We start from the raw sequence: 17,335 nt of genomic DNA, 5'->3' as shown, positions 1-17,335 counted from the left end.
AAGGCAGAGCTGAGTTCAGACGATCAGGGGCCTGCCCTACCCAGCCTCCTGGGGCATTTGCATGGTCCCTCCATCTGAGCCACACCTGGCCCATCCCATCGGAGGGGCAGACTCTGCTCCCCAGTGCCCCTGGGAATGGACATGCCCAGGCCCTATCCACCCTCGGCTCTGAGGTTACAGAGGGACAGCCCCTCGGCCTCCCGACCAGCCCCAGGCTGACATTCCTGCAGTTGTCATGTCCACACAGTTGCCATGGAGATGGCTGCCTGGAGAAGGGACAGGGATGGGGCCTTCCCAAGGATGAAAGGTCCTGCAGTTGTCATGGAGATGGCTGTCTGAGCAATGGGGGGGGGGGGGGTCCCTGGTGCCCACTGCACCCGCCAGGCCTGCACGGCAGGACAAACAGGGACTTACCTTCATGGAACCACTCTTCTGGGCGGCCGGAGGAAGCACAGGAGAGAGGAGAGGAGCCTGAGCGGGAAGCACCCCCATTCCCTCCCAGGAAGTGTAGGGCAGGGGGACGGGGACTCTCACCCCGATTACTTTTGGGGGCTGAGTGCCCACAAGTGGGATGGGGATCAGAAAAGGCCAACGCAGTGGGGCAGGTGAAGGCAGTGTACAGACCCCTGGCAGCTGCACCCGAGGTAGGGACGGCGTGAGGCAGGTGGGGTGCTGCCCCCTGGGCTCCTCAGGATCCTCGGGTGCCCTGCCAATGCCAGGAGGCGGCGCTGTCCTCGGCACTTCCAAACTTGGGCCCCCAGGCCCTTCCTGGAGCTGAGGGCCTGGGTCCGGGAACCAGGGGGGACCACTGCACAGGTGGTCCTGGCACCCTCCTTGGCTCCCTGAACGTGTCCCCCGTGGGTGTGGAGGGCCTTCAGCTTGGCAGGGCCGGGGGTCCTAAAGCAGTACCCCAGTCCCACCCACACACCTTTGGCCTTCTTGCCACCAAAGCAGCCGGCATCCTCCCTCCTCCGGCGCTGGGCGCCCATGGCACTGCCTGGGGGCCTGGGCTCGGCCTCCTGGTACCTGTCGGCCCCCGGCACCTCCTTGTGCACGTGGTAGGAGAGGTTCCGCACGATGCACACGCAGTTCTCCACCGACTGCAGGGAGAGGGGGCTAGGGTACCGCTGGGGGGCACGGGACACTGACCGCCCCCTCCCCAGGGAAGATGCCACAGCTCGTGAGCGCAGAAGGGACCGGGTGTAGGATGGGGAGGCCTGGGTTAGGGGCCCACTCGGGCGAAACCCAGGGAGGGCCTGAGGAAGGAGGGGGGAGCACCTACCACACGCGGGACCTGGTCCAGGGCTTCAGGGCACACCTGCTGCCCCGCACCACACACCCGTCCCCTGTGCCGCCTGGACAGTCCAGGGCTCCTGCTCCATTCCCCGACCCTTCATGGGAGGATGCGAGACTGACCCTGCCTAGGGCCTGCCAGGGCCTCCCCGCCTACCTTGTTGTCCGTGTCCTTCCTGCCCACGGCTGACTGCAGGGCGTGCAGGAGTGCGTCCACCAGCCCTTCACACTCACGGAGTCGCCTCCGGGCCTCTGCACCATCTGAGCTCACATTCCTGTGTGGCCAAGAGCAAGCCCTGTGACCCCAGCTCCAGCTCCGGGGTCTCATCTTATCTGCAGAACATGCTCTGTGCCACGCTGTTAGGGCTGCTAGCAGATGACAAGAGGTTAGCAGTGAAGGTGAAGCAGCAATGGCCTGACGGCTGGGACCCCAGGAGGGGGCCCTGGCCTGGCATCTGTGTGGGGTGGGGGGCTCCCCTGACTCCCAGCTGAACTGTAAAGGGACAGAAGTGGATCCAGAGGCCTGCATCTGTGCAGCTCAAGGCTCCACCTTGTGCTGAGGTAAGGACCCCAGAGGGTCACGGGGGGATATCCTGATGGACAGGCAGGACCGAGGGGACGCAGGACTGCCTGTGGGGTCTCTGCAGGGCCTCCAAGGGTGGTGGGGGGAGGGCAGGGGTCACAAGGAGGTGGGATGAGGCCTCTGAGGCAGACTGGAGAGGAGGGTCCTAGCTCCCCCTCCCTGGGTGTCACAGGGATGGGTCGAAGCTGGGCAGGGATGGAGCAGGGATACATGGGAGGGTGGCAGACATCCAGAGGCTGCCTGTGGGAGTGAGTACAGCCCCATCAGGCACATTCTCGGGACTCGGGCAGGAACTGTGACCTGGCTCTGACGCCGAGGCCTGGGTGGCTAGCTGTCTTCCACGTTATCTAGGACACAAGGACGTGGCTATTCCTAGGACAGCTGTCCCCAGGTGTGCATGCAGGCTCTGGTGCCTGGCTCCTGCCTCCTTGGCTGGGAACAGCCCTGGGAGGCTTCGAGGGGCACCTGAGCCTGGCCCCACCCACACCTCAAGCAGCCTGATGTGTTCTTGAAGACAGTCGTCCACTCAGCGTCCCGTGGCTTGGAGTCCTCGTTGGGCTCTGGCTCCCAGCCCGAGTGCGGCACAATGACCTCGTGGGTCAGCGTCTGCAGACCATGGTCAATGATGACCATCTTCAGGGGTTCGTAGGACGACAGGTTCCAGAGTGTGCCTGCAGGGTGCCATCAACCCGCCAGTGCTGACCACAGGCACTGTCCCCACAGGACCAGCTCAGGACCCACCCCGCCCTCTTTGGGCCCCAGCTCACACCAGAAGACAGGAGTGACAAAAGCCACAAGAGGCCCTGGGTGCTGCTCTGGTGTGGGTGAGATGCACACGCCACACCGAAAGGGGGCTCCCCAGGGGGGGAAGGAGCCCCCTAGAGGCCAGGACACATAGGAGGGGCTGGCAGGGAGCCTGGAGCTGGCATGTGCCTTCTTTTCCTCACCCCTTCCCAGCCACCCAGGCAGGTAGGACTATGCTCCTGGGGCCACGCCAAGAGGGGATCATCACATGACCCTGACCAGCCACGGTCCCCACCACTGCCCTGCTGGGGGGGGACCAGAGAGGCAGGACCCAGAGTAGTCACAGTGGGGACATGGGAGCTGGCGGGGAGGGGGCCAGCGCCAGCCCCACCTGTGGCGGCCAAGTCCAGAGGTAGAGACCTGACACAGTGCCTGAGCCTGACTCCCGACTGAACCGTGACGCAGGCGGCCAGGCGCCTCACCTGTGACGAGCTCACGGACCTCGCTGTCCCGGGCGGCCCGAAGGAGGCGCACCAGGGCAGGCACACCGCCACAGTCCCGGATGGCGGCCTTGTTGTCAGCATCCCGGCCATACGAGAGGTTCCGCAGCGCCCCACAGGCCCGGCGCCGCACCTCCGCCCGCGGGTGGTCCAGTAGGGCCACAAGCAGCGGCAGCCCCCGCAGTTGCCGCACGCGGCGCTTGACACCCTCGTTCTCGAAGCACAGGTGCTGCAAGTAGGCGGCCGCATTGGCCTTCACGGGGTCCACGGGGTGCCGCAGCATGGCCAGCACCTCGGGCAGCTCGGGGTCCCGCCAGCGCGGCTCCTTGCGGGCACTGTCCACCGAGGGCGAGCGCCGCACTGCCCGGTCCAGGCTGCCCAGGCTGCCATGTTCCGGCTGGGCCAGGGGCGCCGCCGTGGCCGGGAAGGGGGGCCGCTCCTCCATCAGCTCACCGCCATCGTCCGCCACGTCCTCGTAGGCCCTGTGCAGGCGAGCACGGTGCGTGACCGTCCTCTCGCGGCTGCTGGCTGGCCCTGTCCCCAAGCGGCCCCATCACACATTCTCTGGGGGACCATGAACCCATGGGTTAGGGCTAGGCCTAGAGCATCGTCGGTGCTGAGGGTCATACCCGACCCAGCAAGAACTAATAGCCAGTAATAGAGCCAAACCCCAGCCAATGTCATCAGAACTTGTATCCCTGCCAGATGGGAGCTCACTCACTCCCATCACCAGGCAGTTTCCCTGACTCCCAGCTACACGTATTTCTACGAAACATCTGTCTGTGACTGGGGTCCCACCTCCGCATGAGGCCATGTCTGGCTAGTGCACCCCTTGCACACAGCCAGCCTGGTAGGACCATCTGAGGGGCCTCAGGCCACCAGTTCTCCAAGGCACAAGATGTCAAACCCACTTCCTAGGTGAGGGATTGGGGCTGGGGGTGGGCGAGTGTCTTGCCTGTGGTCACACAGCATAATCCAGACCCAGGCAGTGGTCACGTTCCCACCTGACAGAGAGAGGAGCTGAGGGCAGGGGAGACAGAACCAAAGGCTGCAGCGGGAAGGGAAGGACCGAGGGCCTGGGTTCTGGGTGCTCCTGTGCATGGGGGAGGGGCTGGGGCCCAAGCTCAGAAAAATGCCCTGGGCCCCTTGGGCTTGTGTCTTCCGGGCCATCTGGCTGGAGCAGGGGCAGCAGGCATGGGCGCGTCACCAGCTTCTCTTGCTCCAGACCCGCAGGGAGGGTGCCCAGTGCAACCCCACAGCCCAGAGCCCGCCCTTGCCGCTGTCCCCGAGAAGAACCAAGGCCAATTCAAACTAACATGTGCGTTACTAACACAGCCCCGCAGCGAGACTACCCGTGTGGTACTCTGCAAGGAGTGGAAGGCAGGCTTCCCGGAGGCAGTGAGAGCGCATGGGGGCTCACCTGGTGCGCAGGCCCCGCCCACAGTCTGGCCTCCTCCGCGCGGCTGTGCCACAGTCAGGCTCCAGCTCCGGGCCCCCCTCGTCCTCAGCAGCCAGGCTGCGAGTGTCGTCCTCCAAGCCATACGGCTCTGCCTGGAACCGCTCGGGCTGGGAGCGGCCGGCTGGCAGCCCAGGCTCAGGGCCTGCGGGGAAGGCCTCCCGGCGGCTGGGCAGCGTGAAGCAGCCATCACCGGGGCCTGGGCCCAGGGGGCCTCCACGCGGGGGCCGCACACCCAGCCCGCGGGACAGGCTGCCATAGCTGGGGACGTCGCGGGGCTCGTCAGGAAAGCCGCCCCCGCTGCCAAGGCAGGTGCGGGAGAGCGTGGCCGCCGGGCCACCCCCGCGCAGCAGGAAGTGTCGGTCCAGGGGGCCGTCGGTGAAGGGGCCCAGTGGGTGGCCGCCATCCAGCAGGGGGAGGCCATCGGGGCCCACGGGCACCTGGCGCACTGTTCGAGTGGTCACCGTCTTGACTGTCTTGGTGACCTGGTGGGTGAGGGGGCAGCCTGTGGGCTGGTAGCCTGAGAGGCCAGGGTGGCCTCAGCCCTCCACCTGAATAATGGGTGGCCCGCAGGAGGCCGGGGCGAGGTGTACCTTGGTCTCAGTGCGACGAGTGGTGCCATCTTCCGACGTGATGATGGACACATGGGAGGTGGGGGTGCCAGGGTCCTCCTCCACCGTCACTGTCTCCTCCAGCACTTCAGGCGCCTCCGGCATCATGGCCAGAGAGGCCTGGCTGCCCGGGCTCTGCTCCTGGGCGAGGGGGCAGGTGTTGGTGGGAGGACCCCGTGCTCTGCAGCCCTGGGGCAAGGACGCTCATGCTGGCCTGGACGCCAGGAGGGCCTTCTTCCCCTGCCCCAGGGCCTGTCTCAGCCCCGGCTGGTGAGGACAGCAGCACATTCTTGCCTCTGAAAGCCGAGGGGCTGGTCCCCATCCCAGGGCATCCTCGGGCTGATCTAGTGGATAAGGCCCTGGGCCCAGCGGCGCAGTCTTGGGCAGCCCTGTCTGAGCTGTAAGCCCAGCTGCCACAGCTCCTGGAGGCCCAAGCACCCGCAGGATGCTCTCCTGACGTCACTCATCATCACCCCTGGCTGGGCCCTCCCTAAAGGATGGCTCTTTCCTGTGCCTCCTCCCTGCCCACCCCAGAAACCTTGAGTGCAGAGGGTGGCAATTTCAGCATTGTTCACTGACTCCCTGTGGCCACACCCAGGCTCCCGCCATCCCCAAGGCCAGCTAGACGCCCTCGCAGGACAGAAATACCCAACTCCCAGAATGCCCTGAGCACTCAGAGCACCAAAATACCCTCGCCCCTTCCGGCCCAGATACTCTTGGGGTGCTGAGTGGGCAGGGCCTGGCCCTACCTCACTCGGGCCAGTGGCTGGTGCCCCTCACTGAGGCCCTGGGTGTCATATCAGAGCCCAGAGAGGGTGGATTCAGGCCAATGGGGGCCCAGCTGATCCTTGATGGGAACCCTGGTGTCCCCTCCCCACACACCCCGGGCCTCCCCAGCCTTGGACCTCAGCTCTCAGCCTCCCTTGCCAACATCCCCGCAGGCAAGATGGCGCTGGAGAGAGGCTCTTCTAAAGCCCACAGGCCTACTGGCCAGACTCACCAGTGGGGAAACTGAGGCTCAGAGAGGACAGGCCAGCCCACAGCACAGCTGGGCTGGACCCCTGCTATGCTGAGTGGCACGGGGACCCCAGGCCTCTGACCACCTGGGTCCCCCCCACCATGCCAACATCCCAGGATCAGCGTCTGGCCAGGACGGGTAGGAGCTGAAACCCAAGCCGCAGTGGGCGGGCGCGGGGGAGCACATTCCCGGGCAGCCAGGGCCGGGTCAGCAGGAGGACAGGTCCTGCTCCAGGGCCCAGGCCCGTGCCTTGTGGGATGGGTCCCCGCCTGGGCCCCAGGCCCCTGAGGCCTGCACAGACAGGGAGCTGAGGCCCAGGAAAGGCCAGCAGCTCAACCCGCATCTGCCTGGTGCCAGAGCCCTGCTCTGCTCCCGTCCCTGGGACCGGGAACATGCAAGGCAAGGCTCCCAGGGCCACCTTCCCGTCCCAGGGCCCAGGAGCATGCAAGGCAAGGTGCCCAGGGCCAGCCTCATGTCCCCGGGCCCAGGAGCATGCAAGGCAAGGTGCCCAGGGCTGCCCTCGGGGCCTGCCTCCCGAGGGCCTCGGGTGTGAAGTCTCCCCAGGTTGGGGTCCTGTCCTAAAGGAATGCATGTCCCCCCAAATGAACACAGTGTTGAGGTTCTGGGCCCCTGCAGCCTCTTCAGGGGTCCAGGGAGAAGCCTGCACCAACCTGCTAGGAGCATCCCTCAGGCTCTGGTGACAGAGGAAGAGGTCACAGAATGTGCCCCCTCCCCCAGCAGCAGGGCCTCGGAGGACAATATGTAATTTTATGAAAAAGAGAAACTGAGGCCTGACAGAGGGGAAAGAACTACCCAGAACTGCACAAACTGCTAACGTGGGATTTCAGGCATCCACAGGGAAGGCCTTTCAGCCACATGTCACCCCTCTGGGGCGACAGCCTTGGCTGCCACCTTCTCAGTCCTAGAATGCAAGTAGTATGCCTGTTGGGGACCTAGCCAGGAAGGAGGGATGCTGTTCCTTGGGAAAGAGAAATAAACTGAGGCCTGGGGTGGGGACACGCTGACGTGCAGCTGGGCAGGGTGGCCTGGCTCTTCTCTGAGGGCACTGGGGAGCTGGGGCGGTTCTGGAGCAGAGGTTCAGGGACAGCATATGTCCCTGCTGGGGCCTCGGCCGCCCCATCTGCACTTGGCAACTGTGGGAGCAAAAGTGTGGCTGGCAGTGAGCTCTCTGCTCAGCCGGGGAAGGGGAGGAGCAGCAAGGCCCCATGGCTACAAAGCACAGGGAGTGCAGGGAGCAGGACTGACAGGAGGAGACCAGGTTGTCCAGGACACTGCCAGGAGTATGGGCCCCTTAGTAGGTATGCATACATTTGCATACATTTAACCCTCTCCGAGAAGAGCCCCTAGGCTCTTCTTCTAGCCAGGCTTGGGCTGCTGGAGGGTGGCACAGGGGGTGCACATCTTGGACCTCAGTGCCAGGGGGGCCTGGCTGCTGCTTCTCACTCCAGCCTGCAGACACAATGCAGAATTGGGGCAAAAAGGGGATGGGGGTCCAGGAGAGCCAGGGGCCCAACAAGGCCTGGCAACCCTGCAGCATCAGCCACCAGCACCCAGCCCGGGCAGCCCGGTAGCGGGATCCCAAGACCCCAAGAGCCCTGACTGGCAAATGACCTCAGGGAGCTAAAAATGGTGATGACTTCACCCCGGTGGGCAGGGAGGCGGGAGCGTGAGTCAGCCGGTGATCACGGGGAGGCCTGGCCCCCGTTACACACGCCTGGGCACACACATGCAGAAAGGGACCTGGACACACATGTGCACGAGCACCCATCCCAGCTCCCAGGCCCAGGTACGTCAGTTCGCAGGCTCTCCCGACAGCACCCAGCACCGACATCCCCTCTTGCCTTCTACGTGCATGTCCAGACTTCCTCAACCACCCACCCAGCGTCTACCATGGGAGTCTCAGAGCTGGCAGGTGGGGGATCCGAGGCCTAGGGTAGAAGGAGCCCAAGGTCGACCCCTGGCTTGGGCCTCCGAAACGTCTTTGGGGTGAAGACATGGGGTCACAGACTGACTGACCAGGACACAGTCAGCTCTCAACAGAGGCTGCTGACCAGGCTGCCTGGATCCTCATCTGGCCTCAAGGCCCTGCTCTAGGGCCCCATGTCCCACGGCCACCTACCCAGGCAGGCCCACCTCAGGAAACCCCAGCCCTGCCCCAAATTTCCCTCATACCCTAGACATGAACAACACCTGCAGCCTCCCCCACACCCCAAATCCCGCCAAGTCCTGTCAACTGCCTCACCCTTCCTCTGCCCTGGCACCATCCTTGCCTCTCTCGCTGGGATGACTGTCCAGCCTCCCATCACCTCTCCCCAGGGCCCAAATCTGTCCCATGGTCCTCCCATCCATGGTCCACTTGGTCCAGGGGCCCTGGGCCTGGCCCAGCAAGGGGCTGTTGTCCACTTCTGGAGTTTCCCATGAGCTCCTGTGAACTTGTGGGAGGGGCTTAGCCCAGGACTCCAAGCAGGGGCGGGAGTGACCAGTATCCCAGAAAGGTGGACCCAACCACTGCTCTCAAGAGGGTCTCCAGAGGCCCAGAGCTGGAGGGCTCTGGCCCCGTCACACACCTGGGCTCAGCTTCCTTGTATGAAAACAGGAAGGACCCGGGGTGTCCAGGCCACAGGACAGGTGGGATAGTGCCAGTCCTGACTTTGTGACCAGATCTAAGGTGTGTGAGGCACAGAAAAATGAGACGTGGGACAAGACACAGAAGGGCCACCCCTGGGCAAAAGCCCACAACAGCCTCTGGGGGCGCATGTGGGAATGGCGGAAGGAGGAGACAGAGGAAACAAGCCAAGTCACCACTGGTGGGGAGCTGGACTGGGGTCCCAGAGGCACGGATCCACCTGCAATGCCTGCCCTTGAGAGATGAGCACCCATGGTCTGGATCACGAAGAACAGGATGTGGGGTGGTTGCCCCACCCTGTCCACAGCCCCACCAGCACATGCAAGGGATAGATTAAGGTGGGATCCCACCCCTGGCTCCCACAACCCCCTGTCCAGGCTCTCAGAGAGCACGAGATGGCTGCTGCTGGATGAATGAACCGAGGGGTGGAGGAATACCAGCCCCCGACCCAGAGTGGCCATCCTGGATGGCCAAGCCAGGCAAGCATCTCCCACCAGGGAGCAAGTCCTTGGCCACTACAGACGTCCTCTCCCTTGGTGCCCACAGTGGCGAACCCAGCCCTGACTGACCGGGAGCTCCCCCCTCCACAGCAGCAGTCCACCTGCAAGGGCGCAGGCCCAGGCTGAGTGGCCAAGAGGCCAAGGGGCAGTGGGTGCCCAGCAGACTGGGGGAGCAAGCTTGTGGGCGATGGCAGGGTGGGCCATCACCCACCCCAGCTTTCCCAAGCCCAGCCCACACCCATCAGGCACACAGTGGCCCCACATTCTTCCAGCTCCCCTGAACTGGCCTCTCCATCTCTGGGGCAGGCAGGCACCTAGCTGTCCAGGTGGGCAGGTGTGTAGGAGACCTACCTCTTGCTCCTCCACTCTGCCTCAGTTTCCCCGCCTGTTAGGGGACCCCGCCCCTCTGAGCAAGAGTGCAGGCTGCCCGCGAGCCTTCCCCCATGCTGGTGCTGGGAGGAAGCCCCCCTCCGCCTCCGCACGTGGGCAGGGCCATCCCCCAGCCCTCTCTCCACGTGCGCTGCCGCGGCAGACCCTGCTTGCATTAAAGCTCCGAAGCTCCTGCGCGGCCCCCAGAGCCGGGGCCCTGTGAATTTGGGGGAGGCCTAGTCGCGCCGCCCTCTCCAGACTCGGCCTCCCACCTGCGCAGAGGGGCTGCTCGGGAAGGCCCTGCCCACCACCCCGTCCCAGGCACCTGTCCCGGGCGCTGGCCCGGGTGCGCCCGCTCCCACCCCTCCACCCGCTCCCCGCACCCCCGGCGGCGCGCTCACTCCGCCGCCCCAACCGGCCCCGGCCCGGGGCCGCAGACAATAGCCGCCTCCGGCCGGCGGCTCCACGAACAAAAGCGGGTCCTCCCGGAGGGCCGGCGCCCCGCCCTCCGCCACCGGCCCCCGGGACAGTGCCCCCGCCCGGGACCAAGTTCCCTCCAACCTGTCTGAGTTCGGCCGGCATCGGGCCGGGCGCGGGGGGAGCGAGCCGGCGGTGGCGGCGGCTGGACTGGGTTCGGCTGCGGGGCCTCGGCCGCTCTCCTCGGGCTAGGCGGACTCGCTCCCCGCGGGGCCGACCTGGGTACGCGCGGCCAGCGGCCAACCGGGAGGGGCGGGACGGTGAGGCGAGCAGCCAATCGGGCGGGGCCAAGCTGGGGCGGGGTGGATAGCAGCCAATCGGTTGGGGTCGCACCCGGGAGGGGCGGGGCGGCGGGCAGCCAATTGGGCGGGGCGAAGTCCCGCCCCGACCGGCGCGGAGCGGGGCTTGCCTGCAGCCTTGGGCCGGGGTCGCCCTCCGGCCTCGCGGTCAGGCCAGTCAGGGCTCCCCTTCCCCACCCCCGTACCGCGGGGGTAGCATTTTCCCGCCGAGTCCTCCTTCCCAGGCCTCGGTTTACCCCCAGTAAAAGAGCCCACAGCCCTACCCCTGCAGTTGAGGAAACAGTTCTGGCAGTGCAGGGGCCAGTGCGGCTAAGGCATCCTGCAAGACCACCCTCCTGGCACAAGCTGCCCATCCCGGCTGCGACTCAGTTTCCCCTAGCTGTGAAATGGCGGCCTATAAGACAGTATTGACGGCGATGTCGTTCAGGTTTCCTAGATCTGGCTCCAGGCCCTTGCCCACCCTCCAGCACCTCCCCGGTAAGCGTCCCCACAGAGCTCAACCCGAGCCTGCACTGACCCACTTTGTCTTGGGTTCTCTCCATCAAGTCACAAAGGCCCAGGGGTCCCCCATCCTCTGAGAGGTGTCAGAGCAGATCAAAGGGAGGGGAGGGAGCACAACTCTTGGGTGACCCTGGGCGAAAGCTCGTGGGGCCCAGCTGGCCTCAGATCCTCTCCCTTCCATGTCTTTGACCTACTGGGAAGTGGTGGCTAGAAGGGGCGGTTAATCAGAGCTTCTCCTACTATGGTGCACTCCCCACCCCCAGCAGCCTGGCATGGAAGTGCAGCCACCCTGGGGGTCTGGCTTGGCCAAAGGGAAGCGTAGACACAGGGAAGGGTCTGGGCTGGGGCCCTCTCGGATCATACCCCACAAAGGCAAGCCAACGGCTCTCACACCAAGACCAAGAGACCTATGCTCTGGGTTGAACAGAGCTGGGCCGGCCCACAAAGGTTCAGTGGGCTGGGCAAGAGAGGGGGCCTTAGCCTTGGTTTTCTGCTTCCCACCTGCTTCTCCCCAGACCCCACTCCTTCTAGGACACTCCATGCACATAGGCCATGCAACCAGCATGCTCAAGCACTCTGGGTGTCCACTGCATGTCCCTCTGAGTCTCAGTTTCCCTTAAGTTGTCCTTACCACTGGCCCCCCTGTAACTTCCATCCGTGGAGCTACCTGGGGCAGGAGCAGAAGACTGTACCACTGCCCTGAGGGAACTTGGCCTGGATGCTTACATGTGAGTCATTTCTGTCTTCTCCCAAATTTCACCATCTGTTACTGCCCTAGCCTCATCCCCCTCTTGGCCCAGCCCAAAGTTGGCCAGGTCCCTAAAGGTGTCCCCCCCATACACACACACATTGGGCGAGGGCCAGTCCTGCTCCAGCCAGCCTGCTCCAGGTGTCTGGAGGAGGCGACCCTTTCTGCTGGAGGATGAAGGGCAGGCAGCCAGCACTGTGGAGCAGCACCCCCAGACTCTCAACTCCCCAGCCCCAGCTACCTGCCTTGCCACCAGCCTCCAAGCTGCACAGATCCGGGCTCTGACACTGAGGACCAGGTCCAGGCAGCCGTGGCTCACAGGTGGGTCACTAGGCACCTCCGGCTGAGATGGGTCTGGGAAGCAGGTTTGGCATGGAGGCTGCCAGGCCTGGCCCGCTGGATGTGGCTGCCTCCCCATCAGCCCTGCTAGTCCAGCCACAGCCCTGGGAACACACACTCTCTGATCTCAGCCTGAGAAACCATCTCCTCCCAAGAGAGAAAACCAAGGGCAGGCCTGGAGGGCCTTGGGGGGGGAGGGGTAGTGGGTGGGGAGGGTGGTGGCCTGATCTTCAGGCTGCAGCCCTCAGGAGGCCAGGGCAGCTCCAGGCTATGGGAATGTCTTCCCACAGGGGCGTTGACCCTCAGCAGCACCCTCTGGGCTGGAGGCCAGAGCCCTTTCCGGCCTGGGAGGGCTGGAAAGAGGGCCTGGAGCCTAAAGAGTGGCCTTGGGGTCATGGGCTGCCACTGTCCCTGTGTGGCCCAGCGGGCTGTTCTGCTCCCCAAATTTGGGGGTGCAGACCTCACCCTTTGGAGTGCCTGGGGTCCAGGGGGCCACAGGGGTGGCCCTCATACCTAGACCCACCTGGCCTCAGTTCCAGCCTCCCATGAACTGGCTGTGCGGCCACCTCAGCACCAGCTGGCTTGGAAAGACAGCTACCCTGTGTGTCTGGGCCCACTGAAGATGTGTCTTCAGCTCTGACTGTGGACCATGCTGGGCCGTGCGTATGGATCACCCACTGGTAGATGAGGACATCAAGGCTTGGGGGCAGTCACTGGCCAGGTCCCCCAGCCTGACACAGACCACTGCTTCTGAGCCCCAAACGCCCAGGCTAGGTGAGGCTAGCGCACTGGGCCAGTCTCCACCAAGACCCGTAACCCCCTCCCTTTCTCTCCAGCCACAGAGGTCCAGGCTGCCCCAAGCCGCCAGCACATATGTGCCGGGCCCCCGCAGCCAGCAGCCCGTCTGGCTCCCTGGAGCTCTGCCCGTTCCCTGCCCTGCATCTCAGTCAATCACAGGAACTGTAACAATCACAGCAAACTCCAGGTGTGGCGTTCCCTCCTCCCCCACCAGCACCCCGGGAGCCAGGCGCTATTGCCCCATCTGAAGGTTCGGTACTGGGGCACAGCTCGTGTCGGGAGGACCCCACGAGGCCTCCTGACCTGACTGTACATCCCAACTTCAGAGTTCTCAGGGCCTGGCCAAGAGCAGACCGGGCTCTACACCTCCTGGGGCTGAGCAGGGGCAATGGCCAGTCACCTGCTGGGCTGCAGGCAGGGCCTCAGCCCTGCTCAAGCCTCCTCTGGGGCTGACCCACTGACTGATGCAGGCAATGAAGGCAGGGAGACTCCATGGAAGCAAAACCCTCAGTGTCACCAGGCTGACTGCTGAGCCGCCCAGAACAGACCCTGCCCAGCTGCCTGAGCCCTGAGGGCTCACACAAGTGGAAAGTGCTGTTCTGAGGGTCGGGCTGTGTCCTGCCCATTAGTCACATGATGCCCTGCATACCCAAGGGGGTTGGAATCCCACTTTCTTTCCCTCCCCAGAGGCCCCAGGTCTTGCAATAAGCCACTGCATACTGGCTTGTGGTCCACCTAGGCCCCTTGATTTTTTCCCCACTTGGCCATTTTCACCCTTCCTGAGTCCCTGGGCTGTTACCTGCAGGACAAGCTGTTGCCAGGCCATCGACAAGGGCTGCCCACTGCCCACGCCGCTGCTGCCCATGCCAGGCTGCTGGGCACGCTCTAGCTGCAGGGCAACATGGCGCCGTTCCTGCTCCAATGCCCGTGTCAGCCGCTCGAAGCGGGCCTCCTGCTCCTTCACTGAGGCCAGGATGCTGGCAGCCGAGTGCACGTTGCAGTCCTCCATGACCAGGACGCTGGCTGACTGCAGGCAAAGCAGAGCAAGTCAGGGTGGGGCCAGGGCGGGGGCCTGGAGAGGCCGTCGTGGGCCCCCTGCCCACCCCACTCACAGATCACTTGACTCACTCTCAGACCACAGCAGCCAGCTCTCTGGAAAGAAGTCACATTGATTAAATTCTAAATTAAAAGCCATTAATCCAAGGCTGGCCGGAAACAGCCGGCTCCCTCCCTGTGGTGTGTGGGGCTGTGACCCGGGCTCCCTGCTTCCTGCCAGGCCCAGCAGAACCTCGGACCATGGGCGGCCCAGAGCCTGCTGGGGAGGGAAGGGAAGGGGAGGGAAGGGAAGGAAAGAAAGAGCTGGTGTGACCAGCTCTCAGACCTCCCAGGCCCTCTGCTGTCCAAAGCACATGCCAGTTCACCCCACCCTCATGGCACCAGCACAGGCCCATCTCACTGAGGTGGATGCTGGGGCCCAAAGAGGGTGGGGGACTTGTCTGCAGCCACACAGCTCACACGGCAGAGCCGGCGTACTAGTGGGCACGGAGTGAGAAGTTGCTCCGCAGCCGCTGGGTGCCTGGCCACCTAGGCTGGTGCGGGGATGACGCGGGCCTGCAGACCAGCGGTCCCACCTCCACTCCCAGCCACGCTGGCTGGGAGCAAGGGCGGTGTCTACCCCATGCATACAGCCTGGCTGAGATTCCGTGTCCAGAAGTGGCCCATGTGCCTGACGCCTGACCCTGAAGGAGGCTGAGGGCAGGGGCCTGGGCGCCTCAGGCCCAGCGTATGGAGAGAGTCAGGCCTGCCCGGGCCCCATCCCAGCGCTGCCCCTGTGGGCCCCTGGGGAGCGGGTGGGGGCAGTGGGGGCTTGGCAGCTGCAAAGACGAGACAGAGCCAGCGCTTTTCCTTACCACTTGCTCCCTGGCTGACCAGCATGTTTGCTTTTTGTGGGCAAAGAGCAGCAGAAGTATGTGTGCTCAGACCCAGGCGCACGGCAGCGGGTGGGGCGCAGGCCACGTGGGGGCTCCATGTGCAGCACAAAGCCTGACCCAGGCCAGCCCGCCAAGGCCATACCAACGTGGGGCCTGGGCATGGCTGGCAGCACCCCTCAAGGGTCAGCTCTGCTGCTCATGGGCCCCTGGGGAACCAGCTACAAGGACAGAGCCCTGGAGAGGAAGGGTCAGCGCTGGGCTCGGCCACTCCAGTGCCAGCCGGGCCAGGGGTGCGGGTGCACTTCAAGGTGAAAGGACAGCACAGAGACTCCCCCAAAGCCCGCGACAGCTGGGGAAACCAAGGCCCATCGAGGGAAGAGACCAGCGTGGGTCCAGGGCTGGGCTCCACTTCCCCAGCACCTGTCACACAAATGAAACAGCAACGAATTGAATTCCTGCTGGGAGAGGTGGTGGTCAGCACGGGGGTGGTGGGCCGGCTGCGGACCCACGTGATAACATGGAAGGCAAAATATGCATGAATTTTTAAGATGGACCATGAGATTTCAAAGATGCTTTACCCAGCTGATCCTGGGTAGAGGTCGGCTCCAGACTTGCTTCCTCTGCTGTCCCGGGAGGCCTGGGGGCCGCCAGGGAAGTGCCATATGCAGGACCTCAGTGACCCTCGCTCTCCTCCCTGGCCAACGCCTTCCCAGCCTCTGTTCCCCTCAAGGGCCCCGCACTGCCTGCTGGGCAGGCCCCTCCCGCCCCTGCCCAGACCAAGCCACCAGCTTCCTGAGTCCTCGGTGGAGGCCGCTCCTCACCACGCTTGCCCGTCACCCATGGGGTGGATTTAGGAAGAGGACAGGGACGAATGTGCCGTGCAGACACAGGCTGCCTGTCCTGGGGCCCATGTCCAGGCCTAGGCACCCCAGGAGTGGCCCCAGGTGGGTGGATGTTGGGTGGATGGAGGGATGGAAGGGCAGGAGACCGGGTGGAAAGGGACACAGATGAACAGTGAGGGGACGTGTGGATGCTGCCGGGAGGGGGCTGCATGGGAAGGTGGGTGGGGACGGAGGCAGCAGGGTGGGGGGAGAACGGGAGGCGAGCAGGAGGAATGAGTGGACGGGTAGTTGGGTGGATGAATGGGTGAGCAAGGGTGAGGCTGAGAAACACTCTTGGGAAGGGGCCCCCAAGCCCGCTGGGGTGCCACTGTGGCCAGCGCTCACTCCCCCATGGGGGTGCAGGCACACGGAGGAACTGGGGAGATGCCCACCCTCCCCCGAAACCATGCCCACACTCGGCGTCTTCCTGCTAAACCAGCCGCTCCTCCTCAGAAGGAGCCCAGCCAAACCCTGCTCCAGAAATCAAATTATGGGGACGGAGTCCAATCTGGGTTGAGGAATTAGAGGAATTTCCTACGGGTCAGGCTGGCGGGAGGCCTGGGCTCCAGCGCTGACCCTTCGCCGGCCATTTGTTGGCACACTGCCCACTGCCCCAACCTTCACAAGGGGAGGGAGGGGACTGGCTACGGGTGGAGCCTCCTTCCACGCCCCTGGCCCCACCCACTTGATGGGGAGGAAAGTAGGCAGCAGGAGTGCTGAAGGCCACCCACCTGGGAGGGCACGGTGTCCCCCCCATGCTCCCAGCACTGGCCAGGCCTTTCAAGTGCCCATCTTTACCCTACCGCCCCTGCTGTGGTTGGATGGTGCCCACAGCCACGGGGACAGCTTCTGGCCAAGCCCACGAGGACGGGCACTGTGCCACGGCCAGGACCAGAGGGTCACCCGTAGTTGGTGTAATGCGGGGGTCGCAGGGTTGGGGGGGGCTTGGATGGGAAGAGTCCGTTCTTGACCTCAAAGCAGTGGAAGGAACTGCCAAGGAAAAAGGACCAGATCGCCTTTGTGAGAATGAAACATTTCTAAACATCCAGAAAGAGTGCCACGTGCTGTGGTTGTGGCTTCTGTTTTTCAAGTGTAGCGAGCGTTTCAGACAGACGACAAGTGGGACTGTACATGTAGACACGGCTCCACTGCCGCGGAAGATGCGCAGGCACGTGGGGACACGTCACACTACTCTCCACTGTTGTGTTTGCAATTTTCCATGATATGGGAAGTAGGAGAAAACGACAAAGAAAACGAAAATACTGTCAACATATTGGGATCGTCTTCACAACATCCGGTAGAAAAGTGATATCCTTCATCTATATGGTGCCTATATAAGTCAGTAGGAAAACCAAACCCCAACTCGAGGTGGGAAAAGGTCATCAACAAGGCGTGTGGCCCAGAGATGAGGTGCGAAGGATGAGTGTGGAAATGGTCACGCGCGCGCGCGCACACACACACATACACCCACGCACTGGAAAGAGGGCGTGTCGGCCGCAGCGGTGCTCTGGGTGGAGGGCTCCTGGCCCACAGGTTGCAGCAGGTCCAAAGTTCTGCACGTACCCACGTTCTAGGAGCTACTGCCTTCGCAAGACGGCAAGTAAGAGATGGGAAAGCAGGTGCCCCTCCCCCACCCCAGC

The 17,335-nt window shown here is 64.1% G+C and overlaps 1 protein-coding gene across 4 annotated transcripts in view; it reads right to left on the bottom strand.

Moving 5' to 3' along the window:
* Nucleotides 1–17,335, bottom strand: part of ARVCF (ARVCF delta catenin family member) — a 36,226-nt gene that overhangs the window by 5,471 nt on the left and 13,420 nt on the right. For 2 of the 4 annotated variants that reach the window (XM_061168868.1, XM_061168869.1), the window contains exons 2-8: nucleotides 13,683–13,910; nucleotides 5,170–5,328; nucleotides 4,541–5,061; nucleotides 3,103–3,602; nucleotides 2,364–2,547; nucleotides 1,451–1,568; nucleotides 929–1,100 (exon numbers count right to left, since the gene is read on the bottom strand). In XM_061168868.1, coding sequence (XP_061024851.1) covers nucleotides 929–1,100; nucleotides 1,451–1,568; nucleotides 2,364–2,547; nucleotides 3,103–3,602; nucleotides 4,541–5,061; nucleotides 5,170–5,328; nucleotides 13,683–13,892 — 1,864 coding nt within the window. In that variant the 5' untranslated portion in view covers nucleotides 13,893–13,910. Of the gene's footprint in view, nucleotides 1–928; nucleotides 1,101–1,450; nucleotides 1,569–2,363; nucleotides 2,548–3,102; nucleotides 3,603–4,540; nucleotides 5,062–5,169; nucleotides 5,329–10,282; nucleotides 10,391–13,682; nucleotides 13,911–17,335 lie in introns of those variants that run through there. The other 2 variants (XM_061168870.1, XM_061168871.1) reach the window with 1 other exon arrangement.

Source organism: Eubalaena glacialis, chromosome 15 (genome assembly GCF_028564815.1).
Source record: "Eubalaena glacialis isolate mEubGla1 chromosome 15, mEubGla1.1.hap2.+ XY, whole genome shotgun sequence".
NCBI classification, from domain to species: Eukaryota; Metazoa; Chordata; class Mammalia; order Artiodactyla; family Balaenidae; genus Eubalaena; species Eubalaena glacialis.
This window is presented reverse-complemented; position numbering and strand designations above follow the sequence as displayed.